Source organism: Mastomys coucha, unplaced genomic scaffold, assembly GCF_008632895.1.
Source record: "Mastomys coucha isolate ucsf_1 unplaced genomic scaffold, UCSF_Mcou_1 pScaffold5, whole genome shotgun sequence".
Taxonomy (NCBI): domain Eukaryota; kingdom Metazoa; phylum Chordata; class Mammalia; order Rodentia; family Muridae; genus Mastomys; species Mastomys coucha.
In genome coordinates this window covers 1,817,278-1,834,484 of record NW_022196911.1, presented here as the reverse complement: position 1 = coordinate 1,834,484, position 17,207 = coordinate 1,817,278, and the positions used below count along the sequence as shown (strand labels likewise).

Below are 17,207 nucleotides of genomic sequence, written 5' to 3'. Positions count from 1 at the left end.
AGACCAAAATCAGAAAAAAATGATGCCATAGTGTCTAAGGAAGATCCTTGTCTTCAGAGAGATGAGTACGAGGATTAGGAAACAGACTGGATTTCAAAGTCAGAAAAAGCCAGATGATGTTAGTATGCTTGTCTCTGGATTCAGCTGAAGGAAGTGTTGGAGGATTTGGACGAGTAATGATTTTTGTTTTCAAGAGAAAAGAGGCAGAAGACAAAATTTGCTGACTCACCTGAAATTATTTTTTTTCGTGGCTACTGCATAACTGTAATTTTGCTGCTGTTATGAGTCATAATGTAAATATTTTTGGAGATAGAGGTTTTCCAAAGGAGTCATGACCCACATGTTGAGAACCATGGAGCTAAAGGGAATGTACTACCTAGCTCCCTCTTCCTGAGTTTCTGTACTGCATGGGGTTACAATGCCATGTTTCCGCGGTTCCCTTGAATGGTACTTTCATTAGCTTCCAGTGGATCTAGGGAGAGAGAAGAGAGTGGTTTGTAAACAAGAGAAGATTCTTAATGGGTTTTCCAACACCTATAGAGAAGAAAAAAAAACTATTCTATTCATATTTGTAGAGGGTGTTCTTATCTGTAGTAGGGGGTAAAAGAGTGAGCACACCCCTATTATATGTTTGCATAGTTGGGTGTGAGAGGGAGACTGACTGTTGTCACTGCTCATTCACAAAAATAACCTATTTCATCACCAGAACTTCCTGCTCAGCCATAATTGTGACTGTCATTACGCCTCATATTGGAGAGGCAGACTGTTCTATTTATTTTGTAGACAGGCTTTGTGAATAAAAGGGATAGTAGTCATCAAGGGGAAACATGAGGGCCTGTGCCATCAGTTCAAATGCTGCTATGACTTAAAGATGCATGCAGTTATTTTACATTAAAGAGTAGGTATTCTTTCCTTCATGTCTGGATGTAGATGCTAAGAGGTAGTGTCTGTTTCCTCCTTGTATATCAAAACCTTGGGAACGGTAGCTGGGTTGGGGTGTGGCTCAGAGGTAGATGGATTGAGTAGCCTGTACAGGGCCCTTTGTAAAGGAACTGGAGAGTCACACAGAATGGTAGACCCAGAGAATGAATGCTTACAGGTTGGGCCTCCTCCCCAGAATATGTGGTGGCCATGCATACAGGGAAAGAAATTGAGCAAAAAACAGTGAGCTCCCTGCTCAGGGACATACTTGAAAGGAAATATACTTGTCCCCTGGAATTATCCTACAGCTGAAATGCACAGTGGTTCAGAATCCCAATGTGGTGTTTAGTCTCAAATCTCAGTCACCAAGATGATAATAAAATCTTATTTCCAAAGCAGAAATTGAAACCTCGTGTGCTAGAAAGGCCTTTCGCAGAGAGACCTCCCACTGGGTCACCACCCTGGGGATTTCTGCGAGTGTGTGTCAAATTCTGACTCATGGATGTGCATGTCCATATAATTCCATTAAACTGGTTAGCATTCCCTCATGAAACTCAGTGTAGCAATGATACAGAGAGCAAAGATGCATTATGCCGAAAATATTTCAAGCTGGCTTTAATGCTGTGCAGTTCTAGGCAGCTGGCTTAGCCTCTGCTCTGCTGCCAGCTAACATTACACACAGGGTGACACTGTCCCTCAAAGTCCTATCTATTTACAACACACTTAAATGATTTTTTTCACATAAGGTTTTTCTTTTTTTTTTTCTTTTTTTACTATCCCAAAAGATATATAAACAAACTTGAGTCAGCTAGCTGTATGTCAGTGAGACACGGGTGCTTCACACTGTAGTCTCTAAAGTGTTCCTCTGTGTCCACCGCTGAAAATCTCACCATGCCAATGAATCCAGTGGGAAACTTTTGTATAGATATAATGTCCATTTCTAAGTACTGCCTTTAGAATTAGAGCAGATCATAGGCCTACGGTCCACTTGCTCTGGACAGTAAGAGCAAGTGTGAGGCCACGCTGGATTTAGTCTGCCTCTCCTAGAAGCTATTTGGTTATCACATTTGTTTTCTGCTCCCTTGTTTCCTGGGCTCAGGCTAGATGAACTTCCTCCACACCTGTTTTCAGCTCCGAACTGCCAGTGGCATTATTCTGTCCTTTAGTCCCATTCATGACTCTCCTCTCCAGCAAAAATGTTGATTCACCAAACAGAACAGAACTTGGTTCCTATTTTAGGAGTACTTTTTTAATCAATTCTATTTTATATATATATTCTTATATGTTCTATATAGCATGAGGGCAGAGTAGGTAGCTGGCCTAGCTTCTGCTCAGCTGCCAACTAACATTACACAGAGGGTGCCGCAACATACAGGTCAAACTCAGAGGAGAACTTCCAAGAGTGGGTTCTCTTCTTTCAGGAATGGAGCTCAGACCATCAAAGGCATGGTAGGTAGCCGGCCTCACCTGCTAAGCCATCTCCCTGGCCCAGGTTGCTTTTTTTCTTTCTGAGACAAGGACTCATTTAGTCCAGGCTAGCCTGGAACCCCATAGGTCACCAAGAATGACCTTGAACTTCTGATCCTCCGGCCTCCACCTTCCTCGGTGCTGAGAGGATAGATGTCTACCACCACGTCCTATTTATGCATTGCTGAGAACCAAGCTTGGGGTTTCACATACGCTAAGAAAGTACTCTGTCAACTAAGCTACATCACCAGTCTTTGTGTAGTTTTCATATTTGCAGCTATAATGTTTCTGCACAAAAATTTGAAAATTCCCCAAATTCACAAAATAAAAGTTTCCTGAAATCCTATCAAACAAAGCAACTTTAAAAAAATAAAGTCTTGAAATAATGTTGTTTTTGACTAACTTTTATCATTATTTTTAAATAGACACAGAACAGAGGTCCTGTAAGTAGAGGTAAATATTTCCTCATTATTTCCCATGCTCAAACTGTCTGTTAGAAAGAGGATGTCAAATGATTTTCCACACTGTATCCTGCCCTTCTTCCCCAGCAACCCCTTAAAGCTCCTCTTACTCATAGCACTGTGCTAGCAGGCTGACGGGGAGAAAAGGAGAATCTGCAGTGTTTGTGGAGTTTTTGCTGGTCCTTTTTCACACGACTTCTTTGTCTCTTCCAAGTAGCATTGCTGGCACAGCCAGCAGCACACGGGAAAAGCTGACCGTCCGCGTCTGCAGCCGTCCTGTCTCAGGGACCCTTTCTTTAGATCAGTAACATGCTCCTCCTGGCAGATTACACTGAGCTTTTCCCTTCTTACCCTCGTGGCCTACATTCCAGGAGATCAGGCCTGGCACATGCTCATGAATGTCAGTTTTATTTAGAAACATGACCACGTGTGACTGCCCAGTGTCATGTTAACAGACACACAACCAGCACCATTTGTCCACCAAGAGCATTTTCATACTTCTGGCCTAGACAAGGGGAGAGACTCTCTCCTCGCCCAGGAAGGACTGAGTCTTTTCGCTCTGTAGTGCTGGACTTCTGCAAGTGACAGCTTCATGGTGGTGGCAGAGGACTTGCGTGCCCTGAGGATGGCAGAGGACGGCAGTGTGGACGCAGATCTCCCAGACTGCGACTGCGATGTCTCCAGGCAGGCATCTTTCTGATTGGGCATAGCTTTTAGAGTTATTTGGGGCTCACAGGATAGACACTAGGCTCTTAAATCTGTTTTGTGCTGACGATAAATAGCCATGAGTAGCACCAGGAGATTGTAGGCCATGGACTCCAAAGAGTTCTTTGTTGGTTTGTTGTCTTGTTTCTCTACTGGGCATGTGCAGGAGGTTAGTTAGCATTTCAGTTGTGTCTGGACCAAATGCATCATGCAAGGAACATGGCTCCAGTCGAGAAGCCAAGACAGGAAGGAGATTGAGAAAAATATTCAGCAAGGGCCACAGCCTGCTAGCTAAAGGTGGCTTTGGACCAAACTGAAAGTCGGCTGGAGACCGTTTACAACTTTGCAGCCAAAAGCTTTCTCTAGAGTAAATAAAAGCATGTTTCAAGCCTGTGGAGGAGGATTTTCTTCTGAGAGAAAAATTGCTTTTGTGTTGGTCAGCCCCTTTGGGTCCTTTAGGCCTTCAAGTCTTATGAAATATGCAGATAATATAATTTAGGTCTAAAAATATTAGTTATTGATTAGTGTAACTATTGAGCTTGTGATTTAATTCATTTAGAGTAACAATAACAGACCATTGATGATCTGTGGTTAGCATACAGAGTTCTTTGCATATGATAGGGATTTTTATCTTAAGGTTTTAAAATGTTTTTCATGTATTGTCATAGGCAGTTTGTGTTTACTAATAGCAATTTTGGTTCAACTATAATTAGATTCTGAACTCTATTTTGGTTTGTGGGTATACTAGTTATTGGAAGGAAAGTGTATATATCAGATATTAGATATATTAATATAATAATAAGTATGTTTATAATTATACATGTACATGTGCTCCTTTGTGTGGTAGTAGTAATGTGAATGGGCAGTTGGATTCAGTAATATGGCCCTTCCCAAGAAGGTTAAGAGCCTGAAATATGCTTTGGATGGAAAGGACACACATAAGCTATGAGGGCTTACCGAATATTCACGCTTGTTAAACCCTGCCCGTTTAACAGATGTAGGCATCTATGTTAAATTATCTATCTATGTTAAATTAAAAACCTGGATGCTATCCCAAGGAATGCCGCCCAAATGGCATAGTTTCTCATGATAGATAAAAATAAATAAATATTATGATACATTAAAGACTTCTTTCAAAGAAATAATGGAGGAAAAATGAGATATTTCTTCCATGCAAGAATGACACCTGAAAATACCAGATTTAATGAGCTATTACAAATAAATGAGTTTGCGGCCCACTTCATGCTCTCCTCTGCTTCCCCCCCCAACATACACACAATGTATTATGCAATTTGTAAGAAAATATACTTTTCCTGAAACTTATAAAGGACAACCACTTAAGCACTCACCTATTGACTTTACTAAATTTATATTAGCTTGAAAGAGGAAGTTGTCCCTAATGGACTATATGAACAAGCATTTTCCGTGTCACGATGCCCTCAACTCATTGCACACTAACCACACTGCCTTGGGCCTCAGTCAGTGTTTTACAGGATCTGAGTCCTTCTACTAATTCTGCCAGCCTGGTAGAGTATGGTTAACTCTCATATCCTCTTGTGCTCTGGATCATTTGATCACATCTGTGAACACATATGGATCTGCTCCTTTGTGTGGTAGCATCCATGTGAATGGACAATTGGATCCAATGGCGACCCATAAAACCAGTCACATGAGAGAGGAGGGAGAACCTTCTCCTTGGGTCCCCTACAGGACAGACTTCTTGGTGCCATGCATCATTCTTCAGCCCTGCCCAAGTGAGACCACTGGTAGTCTAAGGTAAATTCTATGTCCATTCTGTGGCCACTCACTGCTTTTCCTGAGACCTGCAGCAACAACCATCATAAAGTTGTCATTCATTAACGACCCAAGGGAATTTTGTCTTATGAATGACAGAAACATACAGGAATGATTTTTTAGAGTTCTTGGAAACATTCAGAGACACTACCATGAAATACCCAAGGTCCAAGCTTGACTTCTGCCTATAAAACTAATTAAGGAACTCATATAGAGTAAAATTATAAGTTGTGGTAAGCAGTGTATAACACATTGTTAGGCTTTATCAATAGAGTAGACTGGGAAATACAAACATAGATTTTTCTTAAGCATACATTTTCCCCAAAAAATTTCTAAGATACTTCACCTGAGATTGATTTTAAAAGATAAAATGTTATTGTGTATAGGTATTATAACCAAATACTTGTAATCAATCACATGCACATATGGGAGCAAACATGTAAAACTGACCATCTCTTTAAAAAAAAAAAACCTAATATTTATTTTGCTTTTTAAAAAAATTAAAACATAATTACATCATTTACCCCCCTTTCCTCTCTTTAATCCCCTCACATGTATTTCCCTTGCTCTGTCTCAAATTCATCTTCTTGATTGTTCACACACACACACACATACACACACACACACACACATGCCTATATTCCTAAATACACATACAGCCTGCTCAATCAATATACTGTTATGTGTATGTATATGATTTCAGAACTAACTACTCAGTATTAATAACCAACTAAGGGTTCATCCTTAAATAAGACCCAAACAATGGACCTGCTAGCATGGAAAAGGAAACAAATCTCATGACATCTTACCTCTAGACAAAAAACTACAGTCAACTAAAGAATGCCCAGAGCAGGATGGAAGTCCTTTAAAGAACATGTGTGTGAGAATGAGGTTTGGGGATAGTCCCTAGGAGAAGCTGCAACTGTACCATCGGGATTAGTTTCATTGGAAACAAGCACTTTGGTTTGCTGACACTGCAATGATAGAAACGATGGCTTCCATCAGTTTTAAGGATCTAAAAATAAATCAATATTCTAAAAATACTTTACTGATGAGATATTTCCTCAGAGCAGTGACTTTTGGCCTGGAAACACAGACAATCTTCTGAGGTGGGCGTGGAAGGAGCCAAGAGCTGTCACTCACTTGTAGGCTGAAAGCACCTTGTGGGTGATTCCATACTCCACCCATAGAGCAACTTATTTAGCATTTCGGTGTCATAGAGATGGGGCATGCAAGTGTAAGCTCTGAATCACAGAACATTCTATTGAAGATCTGCTTTGAAATTCCTAGCATCCTGTAGGCTTAGACATCCTACGGTGTGGCTCTTGACATTTTTTTTTTCTTCAAGAAGATATGTTTTCAGCGAGGCCACTTTGACATTGAAGCATTTTTCTCTATCTGGTTATCTGATTCCTTATACGAAGAGCAGTTCTGTAAATTCCCCATGTTTCCTGGACCAGGAGGTAGTCTATGCAAAGAACTGAACTTTATTAAAAAGGAAAAAAGAAAAGGCTGTGGCAGAAATCCCTAGTTGTACACTGCTTTGGGGAGTAGTGTATGTACAGTCATCCGGGCCAGACCCTAAACGGGGACAAGAACTACTAATCAATACTTCTTATGTGATAAAAATGAGGTTAAAGCAGTCTCTTTCTGCCCCAACCGCCTGCTCATGCTCTACCCACTGGGAGAAAGTTCATTCAGGACTGTCTCAACAGATGCCCCCGGCATCTCCTTACTTTTTGATATTTATATGCATCTGTATATTTCTCTTCCTTTTCCTCTGTATCAGATTCTTCCTCTACGTCTCAGTACATCATACGGTTATTTTCCATGAAGAACTATGTTTGGTTATGTGTTTTTCAATAGATTATTCTAGAAGTTCCATGGCATATGTCTTCAGTCTTAGTACCTAGTTCTTTCAAGAGATGGCTCAAGGGTCTGAGGATTGTAGTATGAATATCCTTTACTTTACAGCTAATGTCCACACTTATAAGTGAGTACATACCGTGTGTGTCTTTCTGGGTCTGGGTTACCTCACTTGGCATGAATTTTTTTTTCTAGTTCCATCCATTTGCCTGCAAATTTCATGGTGACATTTTTGACAGCTCAGTAATATTCCACTGGGTAAATATACCACCTTTTCTTTATCCATTCTTCAGTGGAGGGACATCCAGGTTGTCTTCTAGTTTCTGACTATTATTAATAAAGCTGCTCTGAACAAAGTTGAGCAAGTGTCTTTGTGGCAGTTGTGGAGCCTGTTTGGGTTACGTTACGTTGGCTACCTTGCTGCTCTTGTGACACGCCTTTGGTGGGCGTGGAGGCTATCTCTGACTGTCTGCCTTTGGGACCCCTTTTCTCCTCCCATTTGCCTCTTCCAGCCTTGATAGGAGTTTGTGCATAGTCTTCTTATAACTTCTGATGCTGTGTTTGGTTCATAACCCTGGGTGGCCTGCTCTTTTCTGAAGGGAGATGAAGGAAAGGTAGATCTGGGAGAGAAGGGAATTGCTGGGACCCCGCTTTGGGTGCCTGTTGTAAGGCTAGTGGGGTCCCATGTCCGCTCGGCCCCAGGGCTCAGCCACTTGGGGAGGCAGGATGTGGGGGGTTTGACCATGGCACTTACCCCATGCTGTCACTGTGTCACTATCACCAGGCAGGTGTTGGGCTGTAAGGGCATCTCCAGGACACCACTTGGGGGTGGGGAAGCACAGTCTGAGGCACAGGACTGCTGGTGCTGGTTCTGGGGTCCCCAGGCCTGTGATGACATTGAGGCCAGGGATGTCTTGTTCTCAAGCTTCCAGACACCCAGGCTCCGCTGGGAGCCACAAAAGAGCTGAGTATGGAGTGGAGACCAGCGGGCTGGATCTGGCCTGGGACCAGGGGGGTAAGATGGGGGCTCTGGCTGGTCCTGTGGGGAGAGTATTTGGCTTGACAGTGGTAGGCTTGAGCTTGACTTAGCTTGGTGGCCGTGGCTGGGAGCACAGAGAGGCCTTCTAAGGGAGATTATATGGCAGTTTTGTAGGCGAAGGCCTTCTCCATGGCTCCCCATGGCAGATCCCAGTGAAAAGACGCAGCCCCTGATTTTAAGGCATTTATTGTCATGGCAGAAAGTGGATGAGTAAAACCATACCCCACTTCTCAGGGTGGGCCTGAGGTTAAATACCTTTTGCAGGGAGGAATGTCTGGGAAGGAGAGTTTACTGGCTAAGTCCTCCAGGACTTCAGGTACCTCATTAAAATGGAGATCTGTCTTGAGCCTACCTGACCACAGGTCACCTTCTACCTGTGGAGGGGCTTGGGGCATTGCCCTTATGTGGCTATGACTGATGCCCACAAATCTATGGAGGGCTGTGGTTAGTGACAAGGGCCTGGTGCCCAGAAATCAGGTGAAGTGCCGTCCCTTCAGGTCACCAGGTTTCAAGCCTTAGCTCATCTGGGGACCAAGCTGCCTTTCATGGTCCCACACTGGGGTGGGAGAACTGGAGGCATGGGGGGAGGGAAAACTGTGGTCAGAAGATAATGTATGAGAGAAGAATAAATGAGAGAGAGGAGAGAGACTATCTCAGTGGTTAAGAACATTTCCAGCTCTTCCAGTGGACCTGGGTTTGATTCTCAGCACCCATATAGGGCAGCTCACAACCAACTATTACTCTTACGTGCATATTGTGAACAGAAATTCACATAGGCATAAGCATCAACAAAACTAAATAAATAAACCCCCTTTACCACAATCAATTACAGGTCCTTGCCGTAAACATTCTAGGTAGCCTGGATGATCATTTTGTAACAAGTCATGGCATGTTTACCCAGGGCCTGCAGAGCCCTTCTGACTGTTAACATGAGAGCCTCCCTTTGGTCTTTTCCAGGTTGTTTACAGTGCTCCCAAATGCCAGCCTTTGTAAACACCACATTTGTTCAAAATGCTAGTTCTATAGCCTTTTCCCTGGAGGTTCAGACTTCATAGAACAGATGAGAGACAAACCTGGGATGAGCGCCTGTTCAGATTGACTGATTCTAATTTTTGAGCATCCTATCTTTGGTCTACATTATACTTTCCTGGTCTTCCACCTTCTTTAAAAACAAAAACCAAAAAACTTGTGTGTACGCATGCACGTGTGTGTGTGTGTGTGTGTGTGTGTGTGTGTGTGTGTGTGTGTATGTGTGTGTATGCATGCATATGTGTGCACTCATGTGTGTGGAGGTGTGGCCAGAGAACTCTGTGTAACATTGGGATTTACAGGCACAAGTTACCCCATCTGGCTTTTTCTGGGTGCTAAGGATCAAAACTCAGGTCACTTGACTAACTGAGCCATCTCCCTACTCCCTTTTTTCATTTCTGATTTTTTTTCTTTAGTCTTCCTTTAAGAAACTTAAAAAAAAAATTCCTCTTTCTCAATCAGCACCCCTACACAGCTTCCATTTCATACCTACCAATTTAAGCAACGGTATAATCTCCTCCCTCACATGTAGACCTTAGAACTGCTTTTCTGAATGTTTCTCACAGTACCTCAAGTACCCTGCCAGACTGTTTCTCCTGGGTATTCTGCCTCCTGTGATATAAATTGTATTTATTATGTGCAGGGCTGAGTTCTGTGATAGCCGTGCAGTTCCTGTAATACTTACAGCATTGGGTATAATAGGCGTGAATAGTTGCTGAATGTTCTCCTTCACTGAGCACTCTGTTACCCTACTTAAATCCTTATCAATCCTTGATAATGTTTAATGGTTATCAATCGTTGAGTAGTCTATAAGATCCCATTTTGATAATGAGGAAACCAGACACCCAGCAGAGTCACACTGCCAGTAAGGAGCTGAGACAGGATGGACCGGTGCAATGTGTCCTTAGGCACAGCATTGGCTTCTGCACACGAGGGTAGCATTATCAAGGCCTTTCACCATCTCATCAATTCTCTGCCTGCAGGGTGAAGAAGCTAAAGGAGACCCTGGTGGCTGTGCAGCAGCTGGACAAGAACATGGGCAGCCTTAGGACTTGGCTGGCCCACATGGAGTCAGAGTTGGCCAAGCCTATAGTCTATGATTCTTGTGACTCCGAAGAAATACAGAGGAAACTGAGTGAGCAGCAGGTAGGATGGAAAAGAGATTGCTAAGCCATGCAGCCTGTGTTCTCTTGCCCAAGATAATTGGGTAGGCGTAAGACACTGACTAGGGAAGAAAGATCAAGAACTCAGGCGGGACTAGTGACAATGGGGAGCTTTGTGTAGGAAAGTGGTGGGGACGAATAGGTTCTGTAGCACTGCAGAATTGACTCTTAAACGATGTCTGTGCCATATGAATGTCACCCGTCCTCCAGGAAGCAATCTAACATGGCAAAGGGGGTAGCCCAGCCATCATCCGATTGCTTCTTTCTCTGTGAGCCCAGCACTGGAGACTTAGAAAGAAGCCCTTGACTTTCTGTAGGGTGTTCAGAGAAAGACTACAATGCCGATTGAGGCCTTTTAAAATCGAAACAGTCCTATCCTGTGAGGAGGACTGTGCAGTCTTCAGACAGCATGACTGTGCAGTCTTCAGACAGCATCGTCATGCCGCCTTCATGGATATAGTTAGGGCAGCACATCCCCCTGGCATAGAATGCCAAGCAAAGAAAGGTGTGCCTAAGAATGAGAGCAGGGAGGAATTTTTATTTCCTACCCACCTTGTTTACTTTTACTAAGCATATCAGATTCCAGTTGTCAGCCATGAATGTGTTACCATATGTCTTCGTCGTCACTGAGAATTCTACACCGTGGTAGCCATGTAGTTTGCCTTAAAGTAAATAAAAAAGAAAATACTTTTTAAATCCTATAAGATAATTAACAAACTTCATTTTTTTGTAAGGAATGAATGAGGTCAATAATAGCAATGGCTGACAACCCTTATTGACATTTTGTTAATAGGCTGGAAACTGATCTAAGCCTTTTTTATGATTTTAAAATTATTTCTTTTATTTTTTGAGGTTATAATATAATTATAGCATTTCCCTCTCCGTTTTCCTCCCTCCAAATCCCCCCAAACATCTCTCCTTGCTCTCTTAGCCTCTTTTTTCACTAACTGTTGGTATATGCATATATCTAAATGTATAACTATAACCTGCTCTGTCTGTGTAATATAACTCGTATGTGTTTTATGTTTTAGGGGCTGGCCATTTGGTATTGGATAAGCAATCAGTGAGCCTTTCCCCAAAGAGGAGGATCCCTCCTACCCTCAGCACCTCTAGTTGCCTGTAGTGCTTTGTGTAGGATTGAGGCTCCCAGTTCTTTTCTAGTTCACTTTAATATACGTAGTATTGCTCCCTGTGTTTGGCCCATGTTTCTGCAGTCATGTTGGGGAGAATGTATGGGTGTAGCTTTAGACATGCCTAGGAGACAAAAATCTCACAGTAAACTCTCTAACCTCTGGCTCTTATAGTCTTTCCACATAACCTCTTTGAAATGATCCTTGAGTTATAGGTATAGGGCTTGCTTTGTAGAAGTATCAGTTAGGGCTGGGCTCTACATCTCTGTGTTAGATGAACACACTCAATTTTTACAACACTGTATACTAGTTAGAATAGATGTTTAAGTATAGCCATAGATATGGAGTTTGTTATTTACTTTGTTGTTCTTTCACAATTTCATACATGTATAAACTGACTCTTGGTATTAAGTTTTGTACTAAAATCATCATTGCTTTAAGACCATTTTGCTGAGACAATTTTAGTGTCTATAAGATTAGTGTCCTCTGTGAGTCATGTGTGACATTTTAGTGATTGCATTGAGAGGGTCATTGCTGGTTTTCAGTGCCTCCCACTCCCACCCAACTTCTCCAGGAGAGCCTGGGAAGGTGTGTACCAGGTAAAGGATAATGACCAGTGTTGTCCACTGATTCTTAACTCTAGGCCTATAGGCAAGAGTCTCCAGCATTTAAAATCCTCTTCCATGAGGGGGAAATAAAGGGTACACGGAAGAGAATGCACATATACATACACACACACATGCACATGCACACACACACACATATACATACATATATATATATATGCTCCAAGAGGAACATTCAGAATTGATCATCTCACAACATAAAACAAAACGATTAAAATCATGAAGAACAGGCAATAAAGACAATAAAATTAAGAGTTAATGTCTAAATCTGAAAACCCAATGCAATTATTTCATAAGAGTCACCAAAAGTCTTTTTTTAATGAAGGAAGAAATTATTAATTAATTAATTAAAGTATTAATTTAAAAACCACAAATGGAAAGCACACACTTCCAGATCATAAAGAGATATAAATGCTCAGGAAACTAGGAAGCACACAAAACCACCCCAGACTTTTCACATCAGGCATTGTCATAACAAACAGGTAGACAGAATATGGATAGGGCTTAAGAGTTAAAATAGGGCATCTGCCGTCTTCCAGCATGCTTCAGGGCCAGGAAACAATAGCCCACAGCCGTACAGAGGCTGAAAAAATTGTTTATGGTGTGCAGTTGCAGACCCTCTCGCTTCATACACACAAATTTACTTCTGATCCACCCATTTCCAGGGAGTTAATGAAAGGAAGGCTGCCTGCACAAACAAGCAGGGGGACAGGAAAAATAGCGTTCAGATTGGGAAGAAAAGAGTTGCAATGGTACTGAGCTGTAATAAGTGAAATCCAAGGCCAAATGTGATATGGTGCATGCCTTTGATATACAGGAGGCAGAAGCAGGTGGAGCTCTGTGAGTTCAAGGCCAACCTATTTCTACATAGAGTCCTGAGTCAGCTAGCACTATACAGTAGTACTCTGTCTTAAAAGTTAAATATGTTAATAATGGGAGAGAGAGAGAGAGAGAGAGAGAGAATGTTTTGGAAACTGGGAGGCAGCCAAGTCAATGTGGGATTATGAGAGCAATGGGAAAGCTGGACAAGTTTAAATTTTACTTTTTAAAACTAAGGACTGTATGTTAAGAGCACTGACCAGTAGGACAAAGGGGGATGGAAATGACACCAATAAAGTTCTTCCCTCACTGCCATGAGAAAATACAGATGTATTAAGGAAAAGCAAGAAGAAAATATATCCTAGATTAGAAAGGCACTAGGAATGCAGAGGACCTTACAGACCCCCACCTTAACAGCAGAATAATTTAATGAGCAGGATGAACTCCTGAAGCATGCGTTGGCTAGCTTTCCATCACTGTGAAAAAGTACCAATGGTTACCAACTTCCACCAAGTCAGGCTTTATTTGGCCTGAAGGTTTAGGGGATTTCAGTCTGTGATCATGTGACTCTGTTGCTTGGGCCTGTGGAAGCACTGTGGCCTGTAGCAAGAGAGTGAGTCCAGGAGAGCTGTTGATTCTTTGCTCCCAAGATACTCAAAGAGAAAGAGGAAGGAGCTGGCATCTAAATCTTTTAGAAGGATAGGCCCCCAGCGATGTAACGTCTTCAGCAAGGCCCCACCTACTGGAGGTCCTGCTGCCTCCTCACACCCTTGAAGGTGGGGAACCAAGCCTTTGACATGTAGGTCTTTAAAGAACATTCTAGAACCAAATTACAGTGAAGGTCAAGGGAGAGAATAATGGACATTTTTTATTCACAGTCTCTGCATTTAACATGAGTTCATATGTTAGAGTTGGATAAAATCCAGTTTCCTGCTTTTGATCCAAAACTTTCTATTTCTGTCCTACACTTAAAACTCTGCTCCAAGGGAAGTAATGATGATCTCATTTATGAAAGAAAACCTCAGTTGCTTAAGCCTCAGTACCTCTTGATATTGTCCTATGCACTTGCAGATCTGTGATGCTTAAATATCAATTCCGAGGTGGGAGACACTCATGGGTGCATGCACACTGAATTGATTAATCAATTGGAATGAGAGTGATATATCAGTAGAGCCTAGGGCAAGAGATTCTATTCTCTCTATCTCTCTTTCTCTCTCTTACTCCCCCTTTCTCTTCCCCCTTTCCCAGTCTTTCCTCTTTCCCCCCCTCCTGTGTGTGTGTCTATGTGTCTATGTGTCTATGTGTCTATGTGTGTGTATGTACACCCAGGCTGGTGTGAGCCGTAGCATACATGTGGAGGGTTGCTCCTTACCTCCTACCTTGTTTGACACAGGGCCTCTTGTTGTTTACTACTGTGTACACCTGGTTAGCCAGCCCACAGGCTTCTGGAGATACTCCTGTTTCTGCCTCCCACCTTGACTTAGCTCTGGAATTATAAGTGCATGCTACCTGTAACATCTGGCTTTACGTGGTCCTGCACATTCAAATCAGGTTATCACATTAGTGTGGCAGGCACTTTCCCACTGAGCCATCCCACAACCCAACCTAGGATTTTTTTATCACTCATGACTAAAGCCAGTTTTATTCTTAGTGTAGTGTGTGTGTGTGTGTGTGTGTGTGTGTGTGTATGTGTGTGTGTGTTTACAGATATGGACAGAGGTCAGATGGGAACATTGCGTCCCTTGAAGCTAAAGTTTCTGTGAGCCTTCCAATGTAATGGGGTCTGAACTCTGGTTCAGGAAACTTGTTCATTCAGGAAAGTGAACTACTGTCCAGTATGGTGTATCAGTCCCTGAGCATGGCCAGAGTTCTCTCATCCACATCCACAGACTCTTATAATAAAGCACACTTCAATACCCTGCAGGAGCTTCAGAGAGACATCGAGAAACACAGCACAGGTGTTGCCTCTGTCCTCAACCTGTGTGAGGTCCTGCTGCATGACTGTGATGCCTGTGCCACAGATGCCGAGTGCGACTCCATCCAGCAGGCTACTCGCAACCTGGACCGTCGGTGGAGGAACATCTGCGCAATGTCCATGGAGAGGAGACTCAAGTGAGTTGGGATGGGAAGGTACAGACCAAACAGAAACAACAACAAAACAAACAAAAACCCCAAACCACAAAAGTTCCAGCCATCTTCCCAGTCACTGTATCCACTGTTTACATTTTCCCATTGGTTACAAAGTCCAAAAATAGTCTTAACTTCCCCCAGATTACCACTACCTACATATAATTGCAAATGTAAATAGGCATAAAGGTAATATAAGTGGAACAAACCAGCTTATATTGGAACAAACAGTTTAAATATTACATAGAAAAATTAAAATCCTCCCTTGCAAAGTAACTATAGCTTTATTGAATTTGTTGTCACAGATAGGTAACTTTTTAAATTAAATTCTACTCTTCATGGTGTTAAATGAAATAATCCACACTCAAAAGAGATAAATATTTCATGTTGTCTCTGGGTCTAGATTTAGAAATCTAGATTTAAATGTATAGATAAGGCATATAAATCTAGACTTAAATGTATGGATAACATACGTGTTTAAACATAGGACGTAAAAGTCACAAGGGCACTAAGAGAGGAGAAAGGACTTTATAAGAAAGGGATGGGGAAGCCAAGCAGTGGTGGCGCACACTTTTAATCCCAGCACTTGGGAGGCAGAGGCAGGCAGATTTCTGAGTTCAAGGCCAGCCTGATCTACAGAGTGAGTTCTAGGACAGCCAGGGCTATAAGCTATATAGAGAAACCCTGTCTTGAAACAAAACAAACAAACAAACAAACAAAAACAAAAGAAAGGAATGGGGAGGGGGGAGAGGAAGGAGGAAAGGAAGAGGGGATGGAGGAGAGGTAATGGGGAGGGGAGGAAGTATTTAGGAGAGAAGGGAGGATGGGGGTGGGGAAGTGGAGGAGGAAGTATTTAGAAGAAAAGGGGGACAGCAGGAGTGAGAGGGAACCTAGGAGTGCTGTGGAAGAGTAAATAAGAAGCACATGCACAAAGATGAACATTGCACTGAAACCTATCGCTTTCTGCACTACAATTGTTAAATCATAAACACTTTTAAGCCCTTCTAAAATGCCAATGGCAAAATCTCTATGGCCTGAACCTCAGTGACCCAAAGCGCAAAACCATGCTGACCTTTGGCCAGTCCTGAAAGCTCCACACTTGCCTGGCAAGGTTGACTACTATCACTCTTGAGTCTGACATTGGCAATAAAGGAATCTCCAACTTCACTTTTATTTAATGCACCGGCCTGAACACAGCATCTACACATAGGGTTTCTAGCCTCCCATGTAATGCTTTTTAATATCCAGTTTGACTAATTCTCACTTCAAAGCTGCAGGGCATCTTTTAAAACCAACAGCTGTTTGATTTTAGCTCCCACAGTTGTCTCTTTCCCTGGGCAGTTTGGGTCAAAGCTGTTATTGTTTTGCACAGCAGTTGCTTGTCCAGGCACTCTTAATCCCATTGAGGGCATCACATAGGATTCTGAACATCAACAGTCTTAATAATGGGGGTGTGTTCTTCCGTCTTCTGCCTCAGAATTGAAGAGACGTGGCGACTGTGGCAGAAGTTTCTGGATGACTATTCTCGTTTTGAAGACTGGCTAGAGGTTTCTGAGAGGACGGCTGCATTCCCCAGTTCTTCCGGGGTGCTCTACACCGTTGCCAAGGAGGAGCTGAAGAAGTTTGAGGTGAGTCATACGGCCAAATATTCAGCTGTTCATTGTGCTGTGATAGTAGCCAGCTGGAAGCTGATGCCACAGAGCATGAACTGACTAATGTACCACATGTTATCTGTTCAAATAGCTGGGGAATGGCTTTGCAGCCATGGGTAGCATGCCTTGTGAGTAGACAAAGAGAGGTGGCAATTTTAATTGAAGGTTTAATTAAAAGTAAGATAGTAATAAATAAAAGTGTTAGCCAGACACGGTAGCAGATTCTCATAATCCCAGCACTCAGTAGGTTGGGGCAGGAGGATCACAAATTGAAGGCTAGCCTGGGCTACAGAGTAATAAGGAAATATAGCAAAGAAAGAAGAGAGAGGAAGAGAAAATAATTCTCTTGGAAAACAAGACTCATATTTCAGAATTTTTTTTTCTTTTCTTTCTTTCTTTCTCTCTCTT

General features: G+C 42.4%; 1 protein-coding gene and 1 pseudogene across 15 annotated transcripts in view; one reads left to right on the top strand and one right to left on the bottom strand.

Annotated features, from left to right (window-relative positions):
* The window catches only part of LOC116079030, a 7,112-nt pseudogene extending 2,553 nt beyond the window's left edge, over positions 1-4,559 (bottom strand).
* Syne1 (spectrin repeat containing nuclear envelope protein 1) overlaps positions 1-17,207 on the top strand; it is a 506,592-nt gene that overhangs the window by 456,166 nt on the left and 33,219 nt on the right. For all 15 annotated transcript variants that reach the window (XM_031352591.1, XM_031352581.1, XM_031352598.1 and 12 more), the window contains 3 exons: positions 10,266-10,428; positions 14,945-15,132; positions 16,625-16,775. In XM_031352591.1, the coding sequence (XP_031208451.1) occupies positions 10,266-10,428; positions 14,945-15,132; positions 16,625-16,775 (502 nt within the window). The remainder of the gene's footprint in view (positions 1-10,265; positions 10,429-14,944; positions 15,133-16,624; positions 16,776-17,207) is intronic.